Here is a 25,034-nt window from a genome sequence, read left to right on the forward strand (position 1 = left end):
TGTCCCGCATGTTGTTGTTGTTGTTAGGTGCCATCGAGTCAGCTCTGACTCATAGAGACCCCATGTACTACAGAATGAAACGCTGCCTGGTCCTGTGCCATTCTCACAATTGTTGTTATGCCTGAGTCCATTGTTGCAGCCACTGTGTCAATCCATCTCGTTAAGGGTCTTCCTCTTTTTCGATGACCCTCTACCAAGCATGATGTCCTTCTCCAGGGACTGATCCCTCCTGATAACATGTCCAAAGTATGTAAGACGTAGTGTCGCCATTCTTGCTTCTAAGGAGCGTTCTGGTTGTACTTCTTCCAAGACAGATTTGTTCGTTCTTTTGGCAGTCCATGTTATATTCAATATTCTTCGCCAACACAATTCAAAGTCATCAATTCTTCTTCTGTCTTCCTTATTCCCTGTCCAGCTTTCGCATGCATATGAGGTGACTGAAAACACTACGGCTTGGGTCAGGCACACTTTAGTCTTCAAGATGACATCTTTGTTTTTCAACACTTTAAAGAGGTCTTTCACAGCAGATTTGCCCAATGCAATGCAGTGTTTCGTTCTGTTGTACATAGGGTTGCTACAACTCAGAACTGACTCGATGGCACCTAATGACAACAACATTTTGTTTATCCATTCATCTTTTGATAGACATTTAGGTTATTTCCATCCTTTGGCTATTGTGAATAGTACTGCAATGAACATTGGTTTCTGTTTGCGTTCCTGCTTTCAATTCTTTTGGGTATATACCTAGGATTAGGATTGTTGGGTCATATGGTAGTTCTATATTTCTTTAACTTTTTGAGGAACTGCCAAATTGTTTTCCACAGCAGCTGTACCATTCAGCATTCCCACCAGCAATGGATGAGGGTCCAATTTCTCTACATTCTTGCCAACATATGCTATTTTGTTTTTTTCTAATCATAGCCATTTTAGTGAGGGTACATTTGTATCTCAGCTGTGGTTTTGAGTTGCATCCCCCTAATGACTAATGGAAGAAATACAGCCAGAATGCTCCTTAGAAGCAAGAATGGTGAGACTTCATCTCATATATTTTGGACATGTTATCAGGAAGGACCAGTCCCTGGAGAAGGACATCATGCTTGGTAAATTAGAGGGTCAGCGAAAGAGGAAGATCCTCAACTAGATGGATTGACACAGTGGCTTCAGCAATGGGCTCAAGCATAGTAACAATTGTGAGGATAACACAGGACTGGACACTGTTTTATTCTATTGTACATAGAGTCATTATGAGTCAGAACCAACTCGACAGCACCTAACAATGATGATGACTAATGAAAAGGAACCCTGGTGACACAGTGGTTATGCACTCGGTTGCTAACTGAAAGGTTGGCAGCTCAAACCCACCAGCTGCTTCACAGGAAAAGATGTGGCAGTCTGCTTCCATAAAGGTTGCAGCCTTGGAAACCCTATGGGGCAGTTCTGTCCTACAAGGTCGTTGTGAGTTGAAATCAACTCAACAGCAATGGGGTAATGACTAATTAAAGGAGCCTTGGTTGTGCAGTGGTTAAGCACTCGGCTACTGTGATGGTTAAGATTGTGTGTCAACTTGGCTCTGCCGTGATTCTCAGTGTTTTGGCAGTCGTATAAATGTTGTGATCACTCCCCTGTTGAGATTTGATGTGATCACCCCCATGATGGGATATGCTGTGATTTGCCAATCAGTTGAAAGGGATTTTCCTTGGGTGTGTGGACTGCATCAAATAAAAGAGGGCATTCTGGCAAGGCTCAGGGGCTTTTTGCTTGAGCTGGATCCTGCAGCTGGCTCGTTCCTGGTGGTCTGACCTCAGGTTCTTGGGACTTGAGTTAGCAGCTTACCTGTGGTCTTGCCTGCTGCATTGGGATTCGTCAATCTTCGCAGCATGTGAGCAAGAGCCCTGCTCTTTATCCTGCCCATCTTGGGTTTGCCAGCCCCTATGGCTATGTGAATCAGGAGAAGCCTCTGTCCTGACCCATGGACTTGGGATCTTCCAGCCTCTACAACCGTGAGAGCCATTTCCTTGATATAAATCTCTCTATATATACGCATACGCTTTGCTGGTTTTGGTTCTGTAGAGAACTCAGCCTAAGACATCTACTTACCCACCAGTGACTCCACTTGAGAAAGATGTGGCAGTCTGCTCCTGTAAAGATTACAGCTTCAGCAACCCTATAGGGCAGTTCTACTCTTTTCTATAGGGTCACTATAAATCAGAATCAACTTGACAGCAACAGGTTTTTTTTGTTTTGTTTTGGAATGACTAATGATGTTGAACATGTTTTCATGCACTTGTTAGCCATTTATATGTCCACTTTTCGGGAGAAAGATGTGGCAGTCTGCTTCTGTCAAGATTTACAGCCTTGGAAGCCCTGGGAGGCAGTTCTTCTCTGTCCTGTAGGGTCGCTATGAATCAGAATCAACTTGATGGCAGTGGGTAGTGATGGTGGCTATCCTCTTTGGTGAAATGTCAAGTCCTTTGCCCATTTTTTGATTGAGTTGTCTTTTTGTTGTTAAGTTGTAGGAGTTCTTTACATATTCTGGATATTAAGCTCTTATCAGATAAACGGTTCCCCAAAATTTTCTCCCAAACTGTAGATTGACTCTTCACTTTGTCGATAAAGTCCTTTGATGAACGAAAGTTTTTAACTTCTGAGGTCCCATTATCTATTTTGTCTTTTGCTACTCATGCTTTTGGTGTCATCAAAGCATATATATATATATATTGATGTAATCATTAAAAAAAATTGCCCATTATACTTCATCTACTCCAGTGATAAATCAAGCACGTAAGGAGGATGTAAAAAAAACCCATTGCCGTGGAGTTGATTCCAACTCATAGCAACCCTATAGGACAGAGTAGAACTGCCCCTTGGTGTTTCCAAGCAGCTGCTGGTGGATTCAAACTGCCAACCTTTTGGTTAGCAGCCTGAGCTCTCAGTGTCACCGGCATCAGATAATATAGGATCTCTTTTATAAAGCATCATAACACTGTACTTCAGAACTATACCTGTTGCTGTCAAGTCGATCCCGATTCATAGTGACCCTATAGGACAGAGTAGAGCTGTCCCATAGGGTTTCCGTGGGTGTTGATTGTGGATCCAAGTAAAATGAAATCCTTGACAACTTCAACCTTTTCTCTGTTTATCATGATGGTGCTTATTGGTCCAGTGTGAGGATTCTTGCTTTATATTGAGATATAATCCATACTGAAGGCTGTGGTCTTTGATCTTCATCAGTAAGTGCTTCAAGTCCTCTGCACTTTCAGCAAGGTTGAGTCATCTTCATAACGCAGGTTGTTAATGAGTTTTCCTCCAACCCTGATGCCCCGTTCGTCTTCATATAGTCCAGCTTCTCGAATTATTTGCTCAGCATACAGATTGAATCCCCACGTCTGTCAGTTTGTCATACTGTGGGGGCTTGCGTGTTGCTATGATGCTGGAAGCTATGCCATCGGTATTCACATATCAGCAAGGTCACCCATGGTACAACTTTGATTGCTGAAAGTGAAGAGGGCTTGAAGCACTTACTGATGAAGATCAAAGACCACAGCCCTCAGTATGGATTGCACCTCAACATAAAGAAGACAAAAATCCTCACAACTGGACCAAAAAGCAACATTATGTTGTCAAGGATTTCATTTTACTTGGATCCACAATCAACACTCATGGAAGCAGAAGTCAAGAAACCAAGACTCATTGCATTGGGCAAAGCTACTGCAAAAGACCTCTTTAAAGTGTTGAAAAGCAAAGATGTTATCTTGAAGACTAAGGTGTGCCCGACCCAAGCCAGTGGTGTTTTCAATTGCCTCATATGCATGTGAAAGCTGGACGATGAATAAGGAAGACCGAAGAAGAATTGATGCCTTTGAATTGTGGTGTTGGAGAATATTGAACATATCCTGGACTGCCAAAAGAACAAACAAATCTGTCTTGGAAGAAGTACAACCAGGATGCTCCTTAGAAGCAAGGACGGCAAGACTATGTCTTACATACTTAGGACATGTTGTCAGGAGGGATCAGTCCCTGGACAAGGACATCACGCTTGGTAAACTAGAGGGTCATCGAAAAAGAGGAAGACCCTCAATGAGATGGATTGACACAGTGGCTGCAGCAATGGGCTCAAGCGTAACGACCGTGAGCGTGGCGCAGGACTGGACAGTGTTTCGTTCTGGGATACACAGGGTCGCTATGAGTCAGAACCTACTCGACAGCACCTAACCACAACACACAGATTAAATAGGTATGGTGAAAGGATACAACCCTGATGCACAACTTTCCTGACTTTAAACCGCACAGTATTCCCTTGCTCTGTTCAAACGACTGCCTCTTGGTCTATGTATAGGCTCCTCATGAGCACAATTAAGTGTTTTGGAATTTCCATTCTTCGCAACGTTATCCATAATTTGTTATGATCCACACAAATGCCTTTGCATAGTCAATAAAACACAGGTAAACATCTTTCTGGTATTCTCTATTTTCAGCCGAGGTCCATCCGACATCAGCGATGATATCCCTGGTTCCAAGTCCTCTTCTGAATCCGGCTTGAATTTCTGGCAGTTCCCTGTCAATGTACTGCTGCCAATCACCTTTGAATCATCTTCAGCAAAATTTTACTTGTGATGTTAATGATATTGTTCGATAATTTCCACATTCTGCTGGATCACCTTTCCTTGGAATAGGCACAAATATGGATCTCTTCCAGTCGGTTACCCAGGTAGCTGTCTTCCAAATTTCTTGGCATAGATAAGTGAGCATTTCCAGTGCTGCATCCATTCACTGAAACATCTTCATTGGTGTTCTGTCAATTCCTGAAGCCATGTTTTTCACCAATGCCTTCAGTGCAGCTTGGACTTCTTCCTTCAGTACCACTGGTCCCTGATCATATTCTACCTCCTGAAATGGTTGAACACCGGCCAGTTCTTTTTGGTACAGTGACTCTTTGTATTCCTTCCATCTTCTTTTGATGCTTCCTGTGTTGATATTTTCCCTGTAGAATCCTTCACTATTGCAACTCAAAGCTTGAATTTTTTCTTCAGTTCTTTCAGCTTGAGAAATGCTGAGCGTGTTCTTCCCTTTTGGTTTTCTATCTCCAGCTCTTTGCACACGGCATTTATAATACTTTACTTTGTCTTCTTGAGCTGCCCTTTGAAATCTTCTGTTGAGCTTTTACTTCATCACTTGTTTTTGCTTTAGCTACTTGACGTTCAAGAGCAAGTTTCAGAGTGTCTTCTGACATCCATTTGGTCTTTTCTTTCTTTCCTGTCTTTTTAATGACCTCTTGCTTTTTTCACGTATGATGTCCTTTCACAACACATCTGGTCTTTGGTCATTAGTCTTAAAAATGTGGTAAATATAAATATATATGTGCATATGTTTGTGTGTACATGAATATACATGTACATGAATATTACTCAGCCATTAAGAAAAATGAAGTCCTGATATGCTACAACATGGATGAACCTTGAAAGCATTGTGCTGAGTGAAATGTCAGTCACAAAAGGACGAATACTGTATGATCTCACTTATATGCAATATGCAAATGTATAGAGACAAAAGCTTATTAGTGGTTATGGGTGTGGGAAGAGGGGGAAAGCGGGAGTAATTCCTTAGAAAGCACTGAGTTTTTGTTAATGGTGGTGGAATGATTTTGAAAAGGACAGTGGTAATGGTCATACAACATGATGAACATAATGAATGTCACTGAAGTATACATGTAAAAATTACTGAATTTGTAATGTTTTGTTGTATATATTTTTACCACAATTAAAAAGAATGTTTTAGAGCTTTCAAAAATAAGATAGTTATAATCAGTCATCCTACATTAAAGCAGTCATTTGAAATTAGTCTTATATAGTCAGGGTGACCATATGCCTGATCTGCCTGGGAAATTTTATACTCATTGTCCTGGTATAATTGTTAGCTATGATCCCTTTCACTTTTAAAAAAGTCCTGGTAAACAATGGCTACTCTATGTACAGTCAACTGCAGAATAGTTACATTGAATAAATTTTATAAATTTGATGTACAGTCTGGGACAGGAAATACCACCTGTCACTACAATCTGGAAAATATGGTTGTCAAAGTATATAATACTGAATTATTTAAACTTCCTTCCGCTGGGAACCAAACTTGTGAATGAATTGAGAAGTATTAAGAAGAACCAGATGCCAAAAGATTTTTAGATGATTCTGAAACCATTCAAGAATCCAAAATTTTAATTTATTCAAATAGAGTTAAGATTGTTTAAAAGAAAAAAAGTCAATACACCTAGAATTCTAGAATGGATCATTGCAGGCTTTAAAAATGTAGAAATAAATAATTGTGAGCTTATCAACCTGACTATTCTGGAAAAATGTATCTTCTAAACAATTTCTAGATGAGATAACACCTTCAAAGTTCTTCCTTTAACATTATAAAATAATAGAAAATTAAACAAATGGCTTAGATATTAGGATTGAGGTCTCTAAAAGGGGTTTGGTCATCTAAAATTGTTTGTTCACCTAAATCCCACTCTAATTAAATAATACTGACGGTGATTTGAAACAGTATTGTGGATTTCTTCTGGCTTGGTGATTTGTACAATGCTGCCAACCTGCTTGGGGGAAAAAAAATACACAAACTTTAATTAATTAGTTCAGATGACTGATTTCATAGTTTAAATTCAGGTTTTCGGTTTTGTTTTTTTTAAACTATAATTCTATTATTTTGTCCTCTAGGAGCACAGTAGGCAAGCAGGCAAAGAACCATCAAAATATTCCACTCAAACAATTTTAGATGGCCAAACCGATTTATATATTTATATAATGTAATGATATGCTGACTCATGCATGGCCTTGGCTTCTCTTTAAAAGGTTTAAAAGCCTGTCATTTTAAAGAATTATCAAAGCTACATTTATAGAGGAGAACACAACTGGAATATGAAAAAAAACTTCTTCCTAGGATTTCCTAGACAACTGGCAAAGAAAGGGGAAAAAAAATTCTGAATGGTAAATTCAGATAGGCCACGAGATCAGCTTTTCACATTTGTGAAATACAACGCCTATATCATCTCTACTGACTATTACTGAAAATGAAAACAGGACAAAATATAATTGTAGAACACTGCGTTAGAAGAACTTTTTCAGAGAATCATATTCCTTAATTTTTTCCCATTTGCTTCAGTATATTCCTGATTCATTCATGTCACGATGTTTATTTATATTTTAAAGTAATGAGTCTATGACTTGTACACACGGAATCTCAGAGCATCAACACATTTTCTATACTCTGAGATTAGTCTTCGGATTCCTGTGCCTCTTTCTCTGATTCTCGTGACCGTTTGCGGGAATTCAGTGAAGGCTCCATTGGCAACGAACATGCAGTAGCAACAAGAGCATCTCTAAATCCCTGAGGCTGCAACATAAAAAAATATATACAAGTATGGTTTAAGAACATTTAAAATAAAGATTGGTCTTCCAAATATTTTTAACTGATTAGAGATCTACTTTGCTCTTGGAATAGAAGTTATCAACTACTCTGAATAAAGAGGATAAACCTCATGGATAGATGTCCAAGCCAGGACTGCACTACAGTATTTTTTATATATTTATAAATATATAAAAATATTGTATACATAAGTATATACACACACACACACACACACATAAAAAAAGATTGCATAATAGAAACGTTCTCTAAAGGGCAATCCTAACAAACTTTATGATGGCTCTGATGGAAGAGGTGAAAGGAAGTAACATGTACTAATTACTTAGGCACTTTACTCATTTATTTTCACAATATTCTAAAATAAAGTTTTCCAACTACGATGCTGCAAATGTACCTGGGCAGTGCAAAGACTAAGAGGATAATTCAGTTTCAGGATCCCTTTCCATTTCTGTTTTTTTCCTTATAAAAATGAGATGTCAAGAATATACCTGGCTCAATACTATTGATAAATATGCATATTTCAGCCAAAAATGTATTTCTATAAAGTAAATTCACAGGAAAATTAACATTTTAAAATGAGTTACATTTGATGACCATGATAGATCTATAATATCTACAGACCAAAATCACTAATGTTGATATTTCTTTTCTGAAAATCTTTTGTAACTTTTACTTTAAAAATCTATAATATCCTGACATTACATATGGCATGGAACATACAACCCTACAAATAAGTATTTCCGCTGTTCTTAAGAGTAAACGTCAGTTCAACTGTGACTATTCTGTATATATAATACTATTTTGGGGATAATGTTCTAAGCATCAAAAGCTGCCCTCAAATCTGCTTGCTGCCTACAGAAGGTAACAGAAGCAATTTGGAAATGCTCTCTTCAGATAATTACTGCCCACCAATATCAAAATCACACTCTAATTAAATAATACTGACTGTGATTTGAAACAGTACTGTAGATTCCTTCTGGCTTGGTGATTTGCACAATGTTGCCAACCTGCTTAGAGACAAAAATATATACACAAACACACAACCTTAATTAATTCAGATGACTGATTTCGTAATTTAAATTTTTTTTTACTATAATTCTATTATTTTGTCCTCTAAGAGCACAGTAGGCAAAGAAACATAAAAAATATTCTGCTCAAACAACAGCTGTATGTATGCATGTAATAGTTATTACATACAACAATAATAAAGTTGTTTATATAAGCGAAATTTTAAAACAACCTAAAAATCTAATGACTGATTCAGATAAATTATTTTATACTTTATGAGATCCTACTTATGCTAGAAAGGTAAAAGAAAATGTTGAATGAAATAGGAAAATATTAATAATATATTAAGTAAAAGTTAAACTGTATAGTGCACATATTTAAGTATGTACATATGCAAGTACAGAAAAATTAGAAAGCTACAACTAATAAAAAGTTGTTATTACAAGATTGTTTCTATTTTTTTCTTTTGCTTATCTATGTTTTCCAAACTTTCTGAAATAATCGTACATTTTTTGTGTGTTATCATATAAGTATTAAAACAATTTACTGGAATATAAATGAGGAACACATACTTGTATTATAGAAATGAGCTTCTAAGACACATTGTTTCAAAATGATTATGTCCAAAAACATCACTGTCATGACAGACCAAGGTCTATTTCAAGTGGGATTTTATTATGCACTCTACAAAGCAAGAATCATTCAAAATGCAAAGTACTGTATTTTTACGCAAATAACGTGCATCTTCTACATTTGTTTGCCAACCCCGCCTTCTCCCCCCACACCCCCCCGACAGTATTTTCATAAATGCGCTATGCTAATATTTTTACAGCAACATGTAAAAAAAAATTGGCATCCCGGTGTTTAATACTTCAGGGGGCAGGGTGCAGCTGGCAAATGTAGAAGCATGTGTTATTTTCGTAAAAATACCGTATCCCATGGATATATTACCCATTTTAAAAATCAATAAGGAGTCACTGTGGAAGACAGTCTGGCAGTTCCTCAGTAAGTTAAACATAGAATTAGCATATGACCCAGCAATTCCACTCCTGGGCATACACACAAAAGAACTGAAAACAGGTATTGAAACAAAAACATGTACACAATTGTTCATGGCAGCATTATTCACGATAGCTAAAAGGTGGAAACAACCCAAATGTCCATCAACTGATAAATGGACAAACAAAACACGGTGTATCCATACAATGGCATATTATTCAGCCGTAAAGAAAGAATGAAGTACTGATAACGTGCTAGGACATGGATGAGCCTTTAAGACATAGTGCTGAGAGAAGCCAGACACAAAGGCCACACATAATTCCATTTATATGAAATATTCAGAGTTCTCTGAAATATTCAGTACCATAGACACAAAAAACAGATTAGTGGTTGCCAGGGGCTGGGGTAAGAGGGGAATACAGAGTGACTGCTTAACGGGTATGGGGTTTCCTTTTGGGGCAATAGATTGTGGTGATGGTTGCACAACACTGTGAATGCACTAAACGTCACAATGGTCAATTTTACGTTATATGGATTTTTTGTTATGCATATTTCACCACAGTTAAAAAAATTTTTCTTACTGCACTGGTTGAGACTGGAGGACTCCCCAAGGCTATTGCCCTGAGATACTCTTCAAACTTTACACCAGACCCGACCCCTGAGGTCATCTTGCACCTAAGTAACAAACTGGCTCAAAAAATAATGAATATCACCCATAAGTACTGTGTCTTTAAAAAAATCACCTATATGAACTGCTGTGTAAACCTTCACCAAAAACACAATAAAATATCATTAAAAAAAAAAAATCACCTATATGAGACCAAACAGTCAACAATTACTTTAAAACAAAGATGAGACTGTAAGGGGGAAGGGAAGCTAGATTAATGGAAACAGAACAACCAGAACGGAAACAATAAGAATGTTCACGCATTGTGAAGAATATAACCAATGTCACTGAACAACTTGTGTAGAAATTGCTGAATGGGAACTTAAAATACTGTGTAAACCTTCACCGAAAAGACAGTAAAATATTACTTAAAAAAAAAAAATTATCTTTCTGAAAAATCAGAATCTAAATCATTTCGTACTCAGTTCACCTGACTTTTCTGAAAAAATTACTAAAAGCAAATAAGCTTTTAAGAAGTACGTATTTACACGCTTATTAATAATCCTAAAGTCAAATGGACATTAAGTATTCAGGTTGAAAATCTTCCTCAAATTTCTAGATAAAAATAAATTTTTACCATGGACAGATCCAAACTCCCCGAGGGACTGAGTTGCTGGACGGAGGGCTCTGGGGACCATGGTCTCGGGGAACATCTAGCTCAATTGGCATGACACTACATATAAAGATAATGCTCTACATTCTACCTTGGTGAGTAGTGTCTGGGGTCTTAAAAGCCTGTGAGCGGCCATCTAAGATACTCCACTGGTCTCATCTCTTCGGGAGCAAGTGAGAATGAAGAGAACAGGATACAACGAAAAGATTAGTCCAAAGGACTAATTGTCCACAGCTACCAAGACCTTCACCGGACTGAGTCCAGTACAGCTAGATGGTGCCCGGCTACCACCGCTGACTGCTCTGACCAGGATCACAACAGAGGGTTCTGGACAGAGCTGGAGAAGGATGTAGAGCATAATTCTAACTCACAAAATGAAAGGAAGTAAAAAAAAAATCAAAACAAAAAAAAAAAAAAAAAAAAAAAAAGACCAGATTTACTGGCCTAAAGGAGACTGGAGAAACCCTGAGAGTATGGCCCCCAGACACCCTTTTAGCTCAGTGATAAAGTTACCTTCAAGGTTCACTGATCAGCCTGAGAGTGGACAGCCCAGTAAAACCATGAGAGTAACGAGGTACAGGAGTCCAGTGACAAGGCCCAGACGGCAGAAGGGGAGTAGCAAGCTGATGAGAGGGAACACAAAGTAGAGTAAGGATATTGTTGATGTGTTGTGAGATTGTTAACCATTGTTATAGGGCAACATTTGTAGTAACTGTTAAATGGGAGACTATTTTGTCCTGTAAGCCTTCATCTTAAGTGAGAATAACAGCACAATTAGAAGAGTGTAGTCAATGTCACTTAAATGTGTATGTAAAAAAAAAAATTTTTGAAATGGCATATCTTTGGCTATGTGTATTTTCACAAAAGAAAAAAAAAAAAAGTTGAGAATTTCGAGGGTTAAAATGTTGTGGGGTTGTTAACCAATGTCATAAAACAGCATGTGTGTTACTGTTACATGAGAAACTATCTGTTCTGTAAGCCTTCACCTGAAGTACAATAAAATATTTAAAAAAAAATAAAATAAAATAAATAAATTTTTATATTTCATTACTGCATCTCAAGAGATCTTTTTAAAACATCAAATTAAACTAAAAAATTACTGGGCTCATGGCCCCAGCTGAGATGAAGCTTAACATATGGCTGAACTACATAGTTTGGGTCAGGAAGAAACAAGGCAGAAGCACAATTTGTGCTCTAAAGCTGAACACACATATGAAACGCTGTGTGGGGGTGTTGATATATTACTCCACTCTACCACCTGATCCTCTTGGCAAAGAGTGGTGCAATTCTGAACAATCATGGCCTCATATTATTATGAATATGCAAATTGGAAGAAAACCCACACAATACATAGGATACCGACAAAAACATTTTACTTCTTTTAACAACTGTTGGAATGTTATTCCATCATTAGTCAAAGGATAAAAATCAGGTGTTACTGGCAAAGGATTAGGACAGGGGCATGAGATGGAACACCTAAACTCAAATGCCAATATAAATTTGGCTATTTGAGGCTTTTAGTTTTTCTGTTCAAACTGGAAGTATTAATTTTTGTAACTATTTCATCGCAGTGTGGATTTCTATTTCCATTCTTTCAAGATAAACTAAATTTAAAAGCACACAAAGATTTCATGCAACTTCAATGACTTGAAAATATCTGGTTTCAATAATGAAGAACAATACTATTTTATTAAATTCTATTAAAAGAGGTCAACTGATTCTGACTTTAATAAGTGAACACATTACTTATCATATATCCACAGCCTAAAAATTTTTTTAAATGTTTGGAGAAAAAAGATTTTACCTAAAAAGGGGAATAAAAGTTATACCTTCAGATTTGCTAGTAATCAATGCAATGCTATAATTATCTTCCAGAAACAGCAACCATAGGAAAAAATATTCAGCTATAACATGTGACTGTTGTTGTTAGTTGCTGTGGAGTCTGTTCTGACTCAAGGTGACCCGATGTGTCCAGAACAGAACTGCTCCATAGGGATTTCGAGGTTGTAACCTTCCAGAAGCAGATCGCCAGACCTGTCTTCAGAAGCACCACGGGTAGGTTTGAACTGCCAACCTTTTAGTTAGTAGTCCAGCACTTAACCATTTGCTTAACCTTATAAAATGTGGATACTACAACCTATTTCATAGAGTTATTTGACAAATAAAATGAAGTAATATATATACAGTGCTTGGAGCCCTGGTGGAACAGTAGTTAAGCATTCAGCTGCTAACCAAAAGGAAACAGCTCAAATCCACCAGTCACTCCTTGGAAACCCTATGGCACAGTTCTACTCTGTCCTATAGGGTCATTGTGAGCCGGAATCAATTTGATGACAACGGGTTTGGTTTTTTAAAATACAGTGATTATCACAGCAAAGGACAGTTAATAAATATTCAATAAATGATTGCTATTATTTACTATTTATTTAGTCAGCTAACCTTTCTGGGCCTCAGTTTCCTCACTTTTAATGATAACATTTATAGACTCTTCAAGGAGTTACTGAAGAGATTAAATGAAACATTGTATATAAAGTATCTATAAAATATCTACCAGAAGCAAGCACTCACTAAAATGATAGTATGGGAAATGGCAACAATTTTATAGAACAGAATTCCCCCAAAATCTATCTATATCATGTCAGTGTTCTACATCATTCTCTAATTACTTGGGAAGCATTTGGAAGAAGCTGAAGCCATATAATCGTTAATTCTTAAAAAGTAAGCATCATTTTCTGATCTCTGTGGACCTACCCAATGGTAACTTCTAGAATATGACAATGAAGGAAACTTCTCCTTCTGATTAATGCACGAAAAGAAGAAACATCTTGCTCTCTCCTATTATTTTTGTTACTTCTTAGATGCATTCTATTAAGTACATATTGTACATACTGGTACACTTGGTTTGGAAGTTTTCTTTCCTGGAGAAGACTACTATTGTATACTAGGTTGAGGGGAATTTCTAAGAACACTTAAATGGTGGGCTATACTTTATAGAATAACATAAATCTGGGAAAGTATACGCAATATGTTTAAAAAACTCAGCTACAGAACTGTTGCCAAGTCTTTACAATAGCTTGTAAAGATTTGGGGTTTGTTGCTGAGAAAGAATTCCTTTTGTAAATCCAGTATATAATGACTTATTTACAGAACTGGGCGGGGAGGGAGTCAATTGTAAAGCACTATGTATTATGAAAAAAAATGAATTACCTGAGCTCCTTGGAAAAAAAAAAGTTACTTGAGTTCTAAAGGAGACACAAACTGCAGGAATTAGTTGCAAAAGATATACCGTATGCAGCCTGCAATAAATTCTGCTCATGAACTTAGTTAGGGTCAGTCAAACCTAACTTGGCCAAGTATGATTTTTTTACTTGTGTAAGAACAAAGAAATGTAGATTAAAAAATTAACAATATCACTGACCAGACCCAATTTGTACTTAAGTAAACCCTTTGTTCCATCTGTGCCCATATGCTGTCTCAGTTTCCCCTTTTATTAGAGCATTTCCAAATAGAGTTCTCTAGGTTATGCCAATTAATCTCAAAGCAGAGAGGCTGGCACAAATCTGACACTTCTAAAAGTGTACAATAAAAGACCCCACAGCTTTCACTTGACTATTTTAGAGAAAATGAAAGCTGTTTTGTTCACTTGCTCAGCAGGTTTAAAAACAAAGGTTTCATGCTGCCATGGTTTTATTTAAAGAACAATACTTGTGGAAGACAGGTAAGTAACTGGAAACAAAAGCAGGATAGGAAAATACAATAGGAAACAAAACTAATAGACACAATTTCATACAAGAAATATATTAAGTGACTTAGAAAAACCATCCTATTTTCCACATAAATTAGGCCTAAAGCTAACCTCAAAAGTCTTCCTTTTGCCTGATTTTATTCTTCTTTCAATCCCTTCTAGGAACGCAGAGCACCCACATCCTTCTGTATGGCTAATAAATGGTACTTGATTTCAAAGAGCTTTAGAAGGTGGCATTCCTAGGCTACCTACTCGTTTCAGGTGCACCTCATCACTTAAATATTCCAAAGAATTTCCTGTGTAGCTAAACATGCAGTATAACAAGTTTCTCTGGTTGCTCTAGGTGACATCAGACAGGCAACAAAAGCATTAGTTCATGGAGTATTGTAGATCTCATCCAATGGACTAGCTTTAAGAAAATGATAAGTGTTCGGTGTAATTTGCCCAATATTCATAATTATTAACTGGTTTCTTACTGACCTCTGCTTTCGGTCCCAGTGAAAGATTAGCCGTATTGTAGCAGCATGTCCCCAACTTTCCCCTGAGGGAAAAGAACATAGTAACTGTACTGCCTCACTGACTAGGCTATAAGAAGTCTCTCAGAATGTTTCTGACCAAATACAGTCTTACTTTACTTAGTTTAACATAACAAGGGTATACTTGCTTTAAAAAAACTGGGAGGTGGGTAACATCCTGAGATTAATAGGGAAATATCGAAAGTCAGTATCTTCTATTTGCTTTTTATATTCTGAGTCAGTGTATTTGTCAATCCTTCACAAGCGTCAGGCCTGCTAACATATTTCTGACCTCCAACCGAAACCAAACACCAAACCCGCTGCTGTCCAGTTGATTCCGACTCATAGCAACCCTATAAGACAGAGTAGAACTGTCCCCCCCATTGGGTTTCCAAGGCTGTAAATCTTTACGGAAGCAGACTGCCACATCTTTCTTCCACGGAGTGGCTGGTAGGCTCGAACTGCTGACCTTTTGGTTAGCAGCTGAGCGCTTAACCACTGCATCACCAGGACTCCTCTTCTGACCTCCAGAAGAAAAGTAAAAACTCTGACATAATATTCTTAAAGATGTTAGTAAAAATAAATCTGGAAGCATTGTGTTCTAACAAAACCATGACAGAGACTAGGAACAGAGTACGTAACTCTATTCATTGTATTGTGATTTGTACTTAAATTGAGTTCACTCTTCCTCCTGCCTGAGACTATGAGTTTTGGAAGAGCAAGTCATACCTTATATTTATATCCCTAGAACCTGACACAACAGCTGCCACGTAGCAGACACTAAAAATGTTTGTGAAATGACTGAAAGGATCAGTCAGTATCTAAGAACACTGTACTTACTGTTAAGATTTACTAGTGAATAAGACAGATGCAGTCCCTACTACTCTCACAGAGCTTACAGTATTCAACAAGTTATCAAATGAAAGAGGTAGAAAAAATGTGTTTAACTAAAAAATTTTATCTGAGCAGTTACCCACCTAAAGCAGGAATCAGTGAGGCTTGATTTTTATCAATCTTTGTTGTCATTTGATTGGTTAAAATTACCTACAAAAACAAAAGATGAAAAAATTAGGTATTATGAATATAATCAATTGTTAAAGAAAACATATTTGTTGTTGTTGTTGTTAGGTGCCCGGTGCTGACTCATAGCAACCCTATGTACAACGGAACCAAACACTGACTGGTCCTGTGCAGTTGCTGTGTTTGTGCCCATTGTTGCAGCCACCGTGTCAATCCATCCCACTGAGGGCCTTCCTCTTTCTCGCTGACCCTCTACCAAGCATGATGTCCTTCTCCAGGGACTGCTCCCTCCTGATAATACCCAAAGTATGTGAGACGAAGTCTTGCCATCCTCACTTTTAAGGAGTATTCTGGCTGTACTTCTTCCAAGACAGATTTGTTCGTTCTTCTGGCAGTCCATGGTATATTCAATACTCTTTGCCAACACCACAATTCGAAGGCATAAATTCTTCTTCGGTCTTCCTTATTCACTGTCCAGCTGTAGCATGCATTATGAGGCGACTGAAAAATACCATGGCTTTCGTCAGGCGCACCTTAGTCTTCAAAGTGACATCTTTGCTTTTCCACACTTTAAAGAAGTCTTTTGCAGCAGATTTGCCCAAGGCAATAATGTTGTTTGATTTTTTTACTGCTGTTTCCATAGGCATTGATTGTGGATCCAAGTAAAATGAAATTCTTGACAACTTCAATTTTTTCTCCATTTATCATGATGTTGCTTATTGGTCCAGTTGTGAGGATTTTTGTTTTCTTTATGTTAAGGTATAATCCATAATGAAGGCTGTAGTCTTTGATCTTCATCAGTAAGAGCTTCGGTCACTTTCAGCAAGTAAGGTTGTGTCATCTGCATATCACAGGTTGTTAATGAATGTCCCTCCAATCCTGATGCCGTGTTCTTCTTCATACAGTCTAGCTTCTCGGATTATTTGCTCAGTATACAGACTGAATAAGTATGGTGAAAGGATACAACCCTGATGCACACGTTTCCTGACTGGAAACCATGCTATTCCTCTTGTTCTGTTCAAATGACTGCCTCTCGGTCTATGTACAGGTTCCTCATGAGCATAATTAAGTGTTCTGGAATTCCCATTCTTTGCAATGTTATCCATAATTTGTTATGATCCACACAGTTGAATGCCTTTGCATAATCAACAAAAGACAGGTAAACATCTTTTTGGTATTTTCTGCTTTCAGCAAGATCCATCTGACATCAGCAATCACATCACTCGTTCCATGTCCTCTTCTGAATCCAGCTTGAATTTCTGGCAGTTTTCTGTGGATTCATGGCTGAAACCTGTTTTGAATTATCTTCAGCAAAATTTTATTTGTGTGTGATATTGATACTGTTTGATAATTTTCTCATTCTGTTGGATCACCTTTCTTTGAAATGGGCACATATACAGATCTCTCCATTTGGTTGGCCAGGTAGATGTCTTCCACATGTATTCAGGTAATGAAAAATTTTTTAATAAAAAAAAATTTAGTCATAAAAATGAGTAGTTTTCTGAAAACATGAGTCACCATAAAACATTTTTTGATAAGAAAAAAAAAGTACTTATTGTGAAAATGGAAGAATAAAAATATAACAGATAATACATAAAGGTCTAAAGAGACCAGAGACCACCTGCAGAAGCTTCGAAACTGGGAACATCAGAAAATTTTTTCCTTTAAAATCAAGTTTTGTATAAGCCAACAGAAACAAGAATAATAGCAGCAACATCAGCAGTGGTAATGAATATTTACTGAGTACTTAACACAAGCCAGAAACTATGCTAAGTGCTTTACCTTCACAACTACTACTCTGAGTGAGGTACTTTTATTCTACTTTTATAGATAAGAAATCAGAGCCTTAGAAAGACTGAGTTCCTGTTCTCTACCACTACTGCCTCCCTCAAACTTGCTGCTGTTGATTCGATTCCAACTCATAGTGACCCAATAGGACAGAGTAGAATTGCCCCATAGGGTTTCCAAGGCTGTAATCTTTATAAAAGCTGACTACCATATCTTTCTCCCACAGTGTGGCTGGTGGGTTCAAACCAATAACCTTTAAGTTCACAGCACAGTACTTTAACCACTGTGCCACCAGGGTTCCTCATTGCCTCCCTAGATAGAATACCTTCATTCAAAGGAATAAATACTAATACCTCAATGTTTATATTTTTAGGGAAGAAACAAATACAGTATTACTAACCTATTGCCTTCAAGTCGATTCTGACTCATAGTGACCCTATAGGACAGAGTAGAACCGCCCCATAGGGTTTCCAAGCAGCGGCTGGTAGATTTTAACTGATGATCTTTTGGTTGGCAGCCTTAGCTCTTGACCACTATGCCACCAGGGCTCCTACAGTATTACTACTGAAGATTTTGTAAGAAAAAAAACAAAGCAAAACTAAGAAGAAACCGAGGCAAAAAACTATGAGACCTAAAATAATTAAAAAAACAAAACAGTAGAAATAGAAGAACTAGGGAAAAAGAAAAAGTCTGGCAATCAGGTCAAATTATTCCAAATCAGGACTAGGCTGGCCTGCTGGTAATAGCCCAGGTATTGTTTTACTCACAAATGGCCCTAAAGATGAAAAATATTGCTGATTCTCCTGGATTAAATAGTGGGCTATAGAAAAAATTTCATGTTTTGAAAGACAGTAATTTTTTTTTAATTGTTGTGCTTTAAGTGAAAATTTACAATTCAAGTTAGTCTCTCATACAAAAATTTATACATACATTGTTATGTGACCCTAGTTGCTCTCCCTATACTGTGACAGCACGCTCCTCCTTCCCACCGCAGATTTCCTGCGTCCATTCAACCAGCTCCTGACCCTCTCTGCCTTCTCATCTCGCCTCCAGACAGGAGCTGCCCATTTAGTCTCATGTATCTACTTGAGCTAAGAAGCACACTCTTCATGAGTAGAAAGACAGTAATTTTAAAGTAAACAAATGTTTAATTAAGGCTGACTTAAAAGATTATCTGACATCTTCCCACCCAAAATTCTCCAGAAAACGTTATTTTTAGATATTCCTCCAATACAGATCTTCCCTCTAGAAAGGATGATGGATACTACTGCAAGCTGAAACTGATAAAGAACTTCTATGAAAAGCAATGAGGAAAACGTGCCTACTCTGAAAAGGTCATCAGTTCCATAAGAACACTAAGAAAGATATGCATCCTACTTTGGTGAGCTGTGTTTGGGGTCTTAAAAGCTAGCGAACGGCCATCTAAGATGCATCAGTTGGTCCCAACCCACCTGGAATAAAGGAGAATGAAGAACACCAAAGTCACAAGGAAAGTATTTGCCCAAGAGACAGAAAGGGCCACATAAACCAGACACTGCATCAGCCTGAGACCAGAAGAACTGGATGGTGCCCAGCTACCACCAATGACTGCCCTGACAGGGAACACATCAGAGAGTCCTTGATGGAGCAGGAGAAAAGCGGGGTGCAGAACTCAAATTCTAGCAAAAAGACCGGACTTAATGGTCTGACTGAGACTAGAGGAACCCCAGAAAGCATGGCCCCTGGACTCTCTGTCAGCCCAGAACTAAAACCATACCTGAGGCCAACTCTTCAGACAAAGATTAGACTGGACTATGGGAAAAATGATACTCGTGAAGAGCGTGCTTCTTAGCTCAAGTACATACGTGAGACTAAATGAGGAGCTCCTGTCCGGAGGGGAGATGAAAAGGTGAAGAGGGTCAGGAGCTGGTTGAATGGATGTGGGAAATTAGGGGTGGAAAGGAGGAGTGTGCTGTCACAGTATAGGGAGAGCAACTGGGGTCACATAACAGTGTATGTATAAATTTTTGTATGAAAGACTAACTTAAATAGTAAACTTTCACTTAAAGTACAAAATAAAAAAAAAAAAAAGAACACTAAGAAAGAAAAGGCCGTTTGGCTATTTCCACTGCAAGGGTAACACCCTAAAATTTCTGTTTAGCCAACATGATGAATAATAGCCTTTACTGTATATACTACCAAGTGTTTAAGCTCTACCAACTGGGATACTTACTTAAAGCCCACACTTCATTTAGAGCTGTACTGTCCAATTCTGAGAATTAGGACATGGATATCTCTGGGAGATCTTTATTCAATTTACCACACTTTCCTCCTATAAAGAATTGTTCAAAGGTAAACACGTGTAACAGACCACATATTTCCATCATCACAGAAAGTTCTATTGGACAATGCTAGTTTAGAGAGAGTATTTAGTTTATCCATTATATCTTATGAGGAAAATGTAAATAGTACTGGCTTACCAGCTGTTCAACATCCCAAAATTAGATTTTGTATTACTGGCAAATATTTATAAAGTAATTAAACTACTCCTGCAAAAATGTTAGGTACCATGATACAAATGAAAATTACTGTGTTCCCAAGCTCCCCCAAAAATAAATCTTTAAAATAGTGAGGCAACAATCACTTTGATATGGACTTCGGCTATCCAAATGTCCTTTGACTGATGAATAGATAAAATGTGGTATACCTATAAAATGGAAAAATAGTTAACCATAAAATGGAATAAAGTACTGGTACATGGTATAACATGGACAAACCTTGAAAACATTAAGCCAAGTGCAAGATGCCAGACACAAAAGGTCATATATTGTATGACTCCACTTATAGGAAATGTCCAGAAAAGGCAAAATCCATAGACACAGAAAATAGATTAGTGGTTGCCAGGGGGCTAGCAGAAGGAGTGACTGCTAATGGGCATAGGGTTTCTTTTGAGGGTGATAAAAATGTTCTAAAATGAGATAGTGGTGACAGTTGTACAACTCTGTGAATATACTAAAAATTATGAATTGTACACTTTAAAAGGGTAAATTTCATGGTATATGAATCTCAATAAAACTGTTAAAAACCATTTCTGACAATAATCAAATAAATGCATTTTTAAAAGGCCTTTCCCCCATCAGTTTGGCAACGAGTAAAAAGACTGGTAACAGAGTTGGTAACGATGTGGGAAAATAAGAATTCCTATTCATTGTTGTAGAGAACATATCTTAGAACACAATTTCTGAGGGTAATTTGATAATATACATAACAAAATGTTTAAAAATAGATCCTTTGGCTTAATACTTTCACTTTAAGAAATTTGTTCTAAGGAAATAACTGGAAGAATGGACAAAGATATATGTATAAAGTTGCTGACTGCAGCATGTTCAATGGTAAAAACAGGAGCCAACTTTAAAGACACTAAGGAGTTGGTTAAAAAACTATGCTACAATCATACAATGGAATACTACATAGTTGTTAAAAAAGATAAGGTAGACTTATAAGTAGTATACAGGGAAAGGTATTCACAATATATTAAGTTGAAAACAAAAAATTGCTTTATGTAACAGCATGCATAATATGATCTCATTTAAAAATAAAGTATGTTTGCATATACATAGAATAAAGTCTGGAAAAATATGTACACCAAACTAAACAATAATCATAGAGTATAGGATAATATAGTTGCTTACTTTCTACATTTCTGAATTGTTTAGAATTTTTTTTTAATAACAAATGTACACAATTTAAATGTATTTATTATGAAAAGTCATACATGTTTCTATACATGCTAACTCGGGGAAAAAAATCAAACAGAAGAATTTACAATGTAAGAAGGGCAAGTATGCCCCCAGTCCCAAAAACTCCTGTATCTAGAGGTGGTTGTTTTGTTGTTGGTTGCCTTCAAGAAACCTCTGACTTGGCTCTGAGTCATGCTGAACTTATGTAAAACAGGAGGTAGCCACTATTAATGTTTTGGTCTTTTCAGATCTTTTTCTTCATATATGCAAATATGAAAGCACATATATATTTTTGTTTTTTCTCAAAAGTTGAGATCAGACTAAATATATTGCTATGCAACTTCAATTTTTCATTTAATCATGTATCTGGATATATTTCATTCCATGACAGTACATGTATATTTACATCACTCTTCTTAACCACTGCATATTATTCCACTATAGTAATCACTACATGTTATTGGTTGCATTACCTTTTTTATAGAAAAGATGAAGCCATTTCTGTTTAAACAAAAGCAAACAAAAAAAAACTAACAAACTACACAAGCCATTGGTCTTGAGTACCACCTACTGGAGACTCTTCACTGATATTAACAGAATGCTAAATTAATGGCAAGAAATAATTCAAAGACAAGACACTATGCTTTGCTTTTCTGCATATGGTATAAAATCTAAACATTCACAAAAAAAGATATATTTTTTAAATAATATTACTGAAGTTCTTTATTTACTTATTATGTATTACAGGTATGTGGCTAAGGACTCTTCAAGACGAAGAAGTCAAGTAAAACGAAGAAATCAAGCAGTATGACCTCCCCACACTTCCCTCCCCATCAGTGTGTGCATTTGTGTCAGTGATAGGATGGGGTTGCAGGGTGGGAAGCCATCGCCAATAGGCAGTAAAAAAAAAAAAAAAGGTTTTAACCTCACTCCTTTTTATCTCTTCACGTCTGAGCTTATATTTACCTCTCTTCTCACATTTCATATCCAGAAAAGTTAGCTCCACCTCAAAACATCTAGATTGTTTATGCTATGTAATTTTTCTATCCCTCTGAGTCTGTGATTACACATTATGTAATAATCAAAGACTCAGAGATAGAAAAATGGGATGTTGGAAGAAAGTTTACCTGAAAACATTCAGATATTTAGACAAAGACAATACTGTGATTACTAATGGGGGCATTCCTTTATCATGCAAAGTTCAATTTAAAAAATGACATTGATTATGCTTGCTATTTCCCAGGAAAACTGATATACTTCATGCATTCTTTAACTTTAATGCATGTCTGTATTATTTACTATCAGGCAAATTCTATTTTGCTATCTCTAGGCAGTGATATTTTATACATTCTTGATTTTATTATAAAACTCTCTTGACTAGTAACACTTACAGCTAATCTGTGATTATTTGCAAGGCTGATCATTTGCTGGGCAAGTCCATTTAGTAACCGAGTACGGAGGGATAGGTCATCTAGGTCATGACGAAAAGGAAAAGCAATACCATCCACTATCACTAATCGAACCTAAACACAGAAGAGATAATGATATTAGGTTTGATATTAAAAATTAAAATTAAAATGGTATAGAAAAAGTGTCACCTATTACCAAAAACCCCCCATAAAATCCAAGGCTTTATTTCTAATTCTCCAAAGGAGAATAATAAATCTGTAAATCTATTCATCTATTGGTTTCTGCAGTAATCACCAAAAGTTATAATTTATTCTTGTTTGGTAATTATTCATATTTAAAAGTATAATTCAACAAAAGAAAAAGGAACAATTAAAATTTCCTTATAACTTGCCACTGTACACAGTAGTTACAGAGCTATTTCACACTGGTAAAAAGCACATTTGAAATCACGGTAAAACAAATAAACTTCTCACTTAATATGCAAATCTTAACTTTAGGGTTTTCTTTATTAAAATAAATCTCCAAATATTAAGGTTTATAATTTTAAAAACTTTAAATATTAGGGTTTATAATTATAATAATATAAAGTATAAAATTATAATATTTTCTTCAAAAACTTAATTCTTGGTACACTTTTCCCCCTTAATTTTAAATATATTATAGGGCAACTAACCATTATAGCATCTGTTAAAATATAGAATTTAGCATGAGGCAGGTCTGCCTTGAATTCCAACTAAGGTCTACTTGCAGATGAAAAACATTTTTATGATAGTTTCACCTATAATATAATCAAAATAACAGCTCAACGTTTTGTTTTGTTAAACATAAAGCAGGCACAAGTTGGAGCCGATGCAACAGCAACTAACAACAAGATGGAGTTGGAGTAACTTATCAATATATAAACCTGAGATCCAAAAATAGAAAAAATTTAGAAACTTTAATCCAAATGTCAAAAAACAAAACAAAACTACAAGGCTATTTTTCCCCCCATCTAGTAAGGGTTGGGTTAAAGAAGAGGCTTTTGTGAAGCTAGTCTAAGAAATACATTTAGATATCTTTTATTTAGAGATACCAGTATTCATTGCTTTACTCAGCAAATATGTATTGACACCTACTGTATGTCGGTAAGGAGCCCTGGTGGCGCAGTGGTTAAAGCGTTCGGCTGCTAACTGAAAGGTTGGTGGTTCAAACCCACCAGCCGCTCTGCAGGAGAAAGATGTGGTAGTCTGAGTCCGTGAAGATTATAGCCTTGGAAACCTTCTCGGGCAGTTCTACCCTGTCCTATAAAAACCAAAACCAAAACCAAACCTGTTGCCATCAAGTCGATTTTAACTCACAGCAACCCTACAGGACAGAGTTTTATAGGTTCTCTGTCCTATAGGGTCACTATAAGTCAGAATTGACTAGAGGGCAATGGGCTTTTTTGGTATATGTTGGTCACTATTTCAGGAATTGGGGATACCATGTGAACAAGAGAGACAAGGTCCCTGCTCTCTTGATACTATGTTCTAGTGGTCAGGGCATCATTTGTTTAAAAAGTGATGTAGAAAATGTTAATAATCAAATTGAACTTAAAATGTGTTGTGTCTGTAGCTGTTTACATTGTGAATCGCACAAAAATTGAGGAAATAGTCTTCCAGTATTAAAAAATTATCCAATTCAGCAAAGAAATACATCTTTGTTGTTTCACTTTCATAACGGGTTAACATAAGCAAAAATATCAACCAACATTCATGTTAAAACAGTATTTGTTCATCAATGATGTGAGCAATTTCTTTGCTGAATCAGACAGTAATCAAGCACTTATTGGTAGTTTGATTCTGTCAAATCATGGAATAAGTTGGATAAAAATACAAGAATTTAGTAAAAATCACATTACCAAATGCATTCTGTAAGAATCAATTGGCTATATGAAACTCATAATAAAGAATATCGTATACTTAATTATTACTTGTAAATTGTGTGCTACATATTCTTTGTATCAGTGAAATTTATAATTAACTTATGTATGTAAATATATGCTTTCATTTTTCTCCTGGAAAGCTAGTTATTAACCAGCACACTACTGGAGAGATAAAAAAAAATCATATCATGTAGGATGTTACAGTCATTCATTCAGTGGTTCTCAAAC

The 25,034-nt window shown here is 36.6% G+C and overlaps 1 protein-coding gene across 3 annotated transcripts in view; it reads right to left on the reverse strand.

Annotated features, from left to right (window-relative positions):
• Positions 1-5,878: 5,878 nt before the first annotated feature.
• RAD51C (RAD51 paralog C) overlaps positions 5,879-25,034 on the reverse strand; it is a 28,472-nt gene continuing 9,316 nt past the window's right edge. Inside the window, exons 5-9 of one of the 3 annotated variants that reach the window (XM_004377868.3) lie at positions 22,885-23,016; positions 15,944-16,010; positions 14,932-14,992; positions 8,366-8,426; positions 5,879-7,386 (exon numbers count right to left, since the gene is read on the reverse strand). In XM_004377868.3, coding sequence (XP_004377925.2) covers positions 7,267-7,386; positions 8,366-8,426; positions 14,932-14,992; positions 15,944-16,010; positions 22,885-23,016 — 441 coding nt within the window. In that variant the 3' untranslated portion in view covers positions 5,879-7,266. The remainder of the gene's footprint in view (positions 7,387-8,365; positions 8,427-14,931; positions 14,993-15,943; positions 16,011-22,884; positions 23,017-25,034) is intronic. The other 2 variants (XM_023732719.1, XM_023732718.1) reach the window with 2 other exon arrangements.

Source organism: Trichechus manatus, unplaced genomic scaffold, assembly GCF_000243295.1.
Source record: "Trichechus manatus latirostris isolate Lorelei unplaced genomic scaffold, TriManLat1.0 scaffold00054, whole genome shotgun sequence".
NCBI classification, from domain to species: domain Eukaryota; kingdom Metazoa; phylum Chordata; class Mammalia; order Sirenia; family Trichechidae; genus Trichechus; species Trichechus manatus.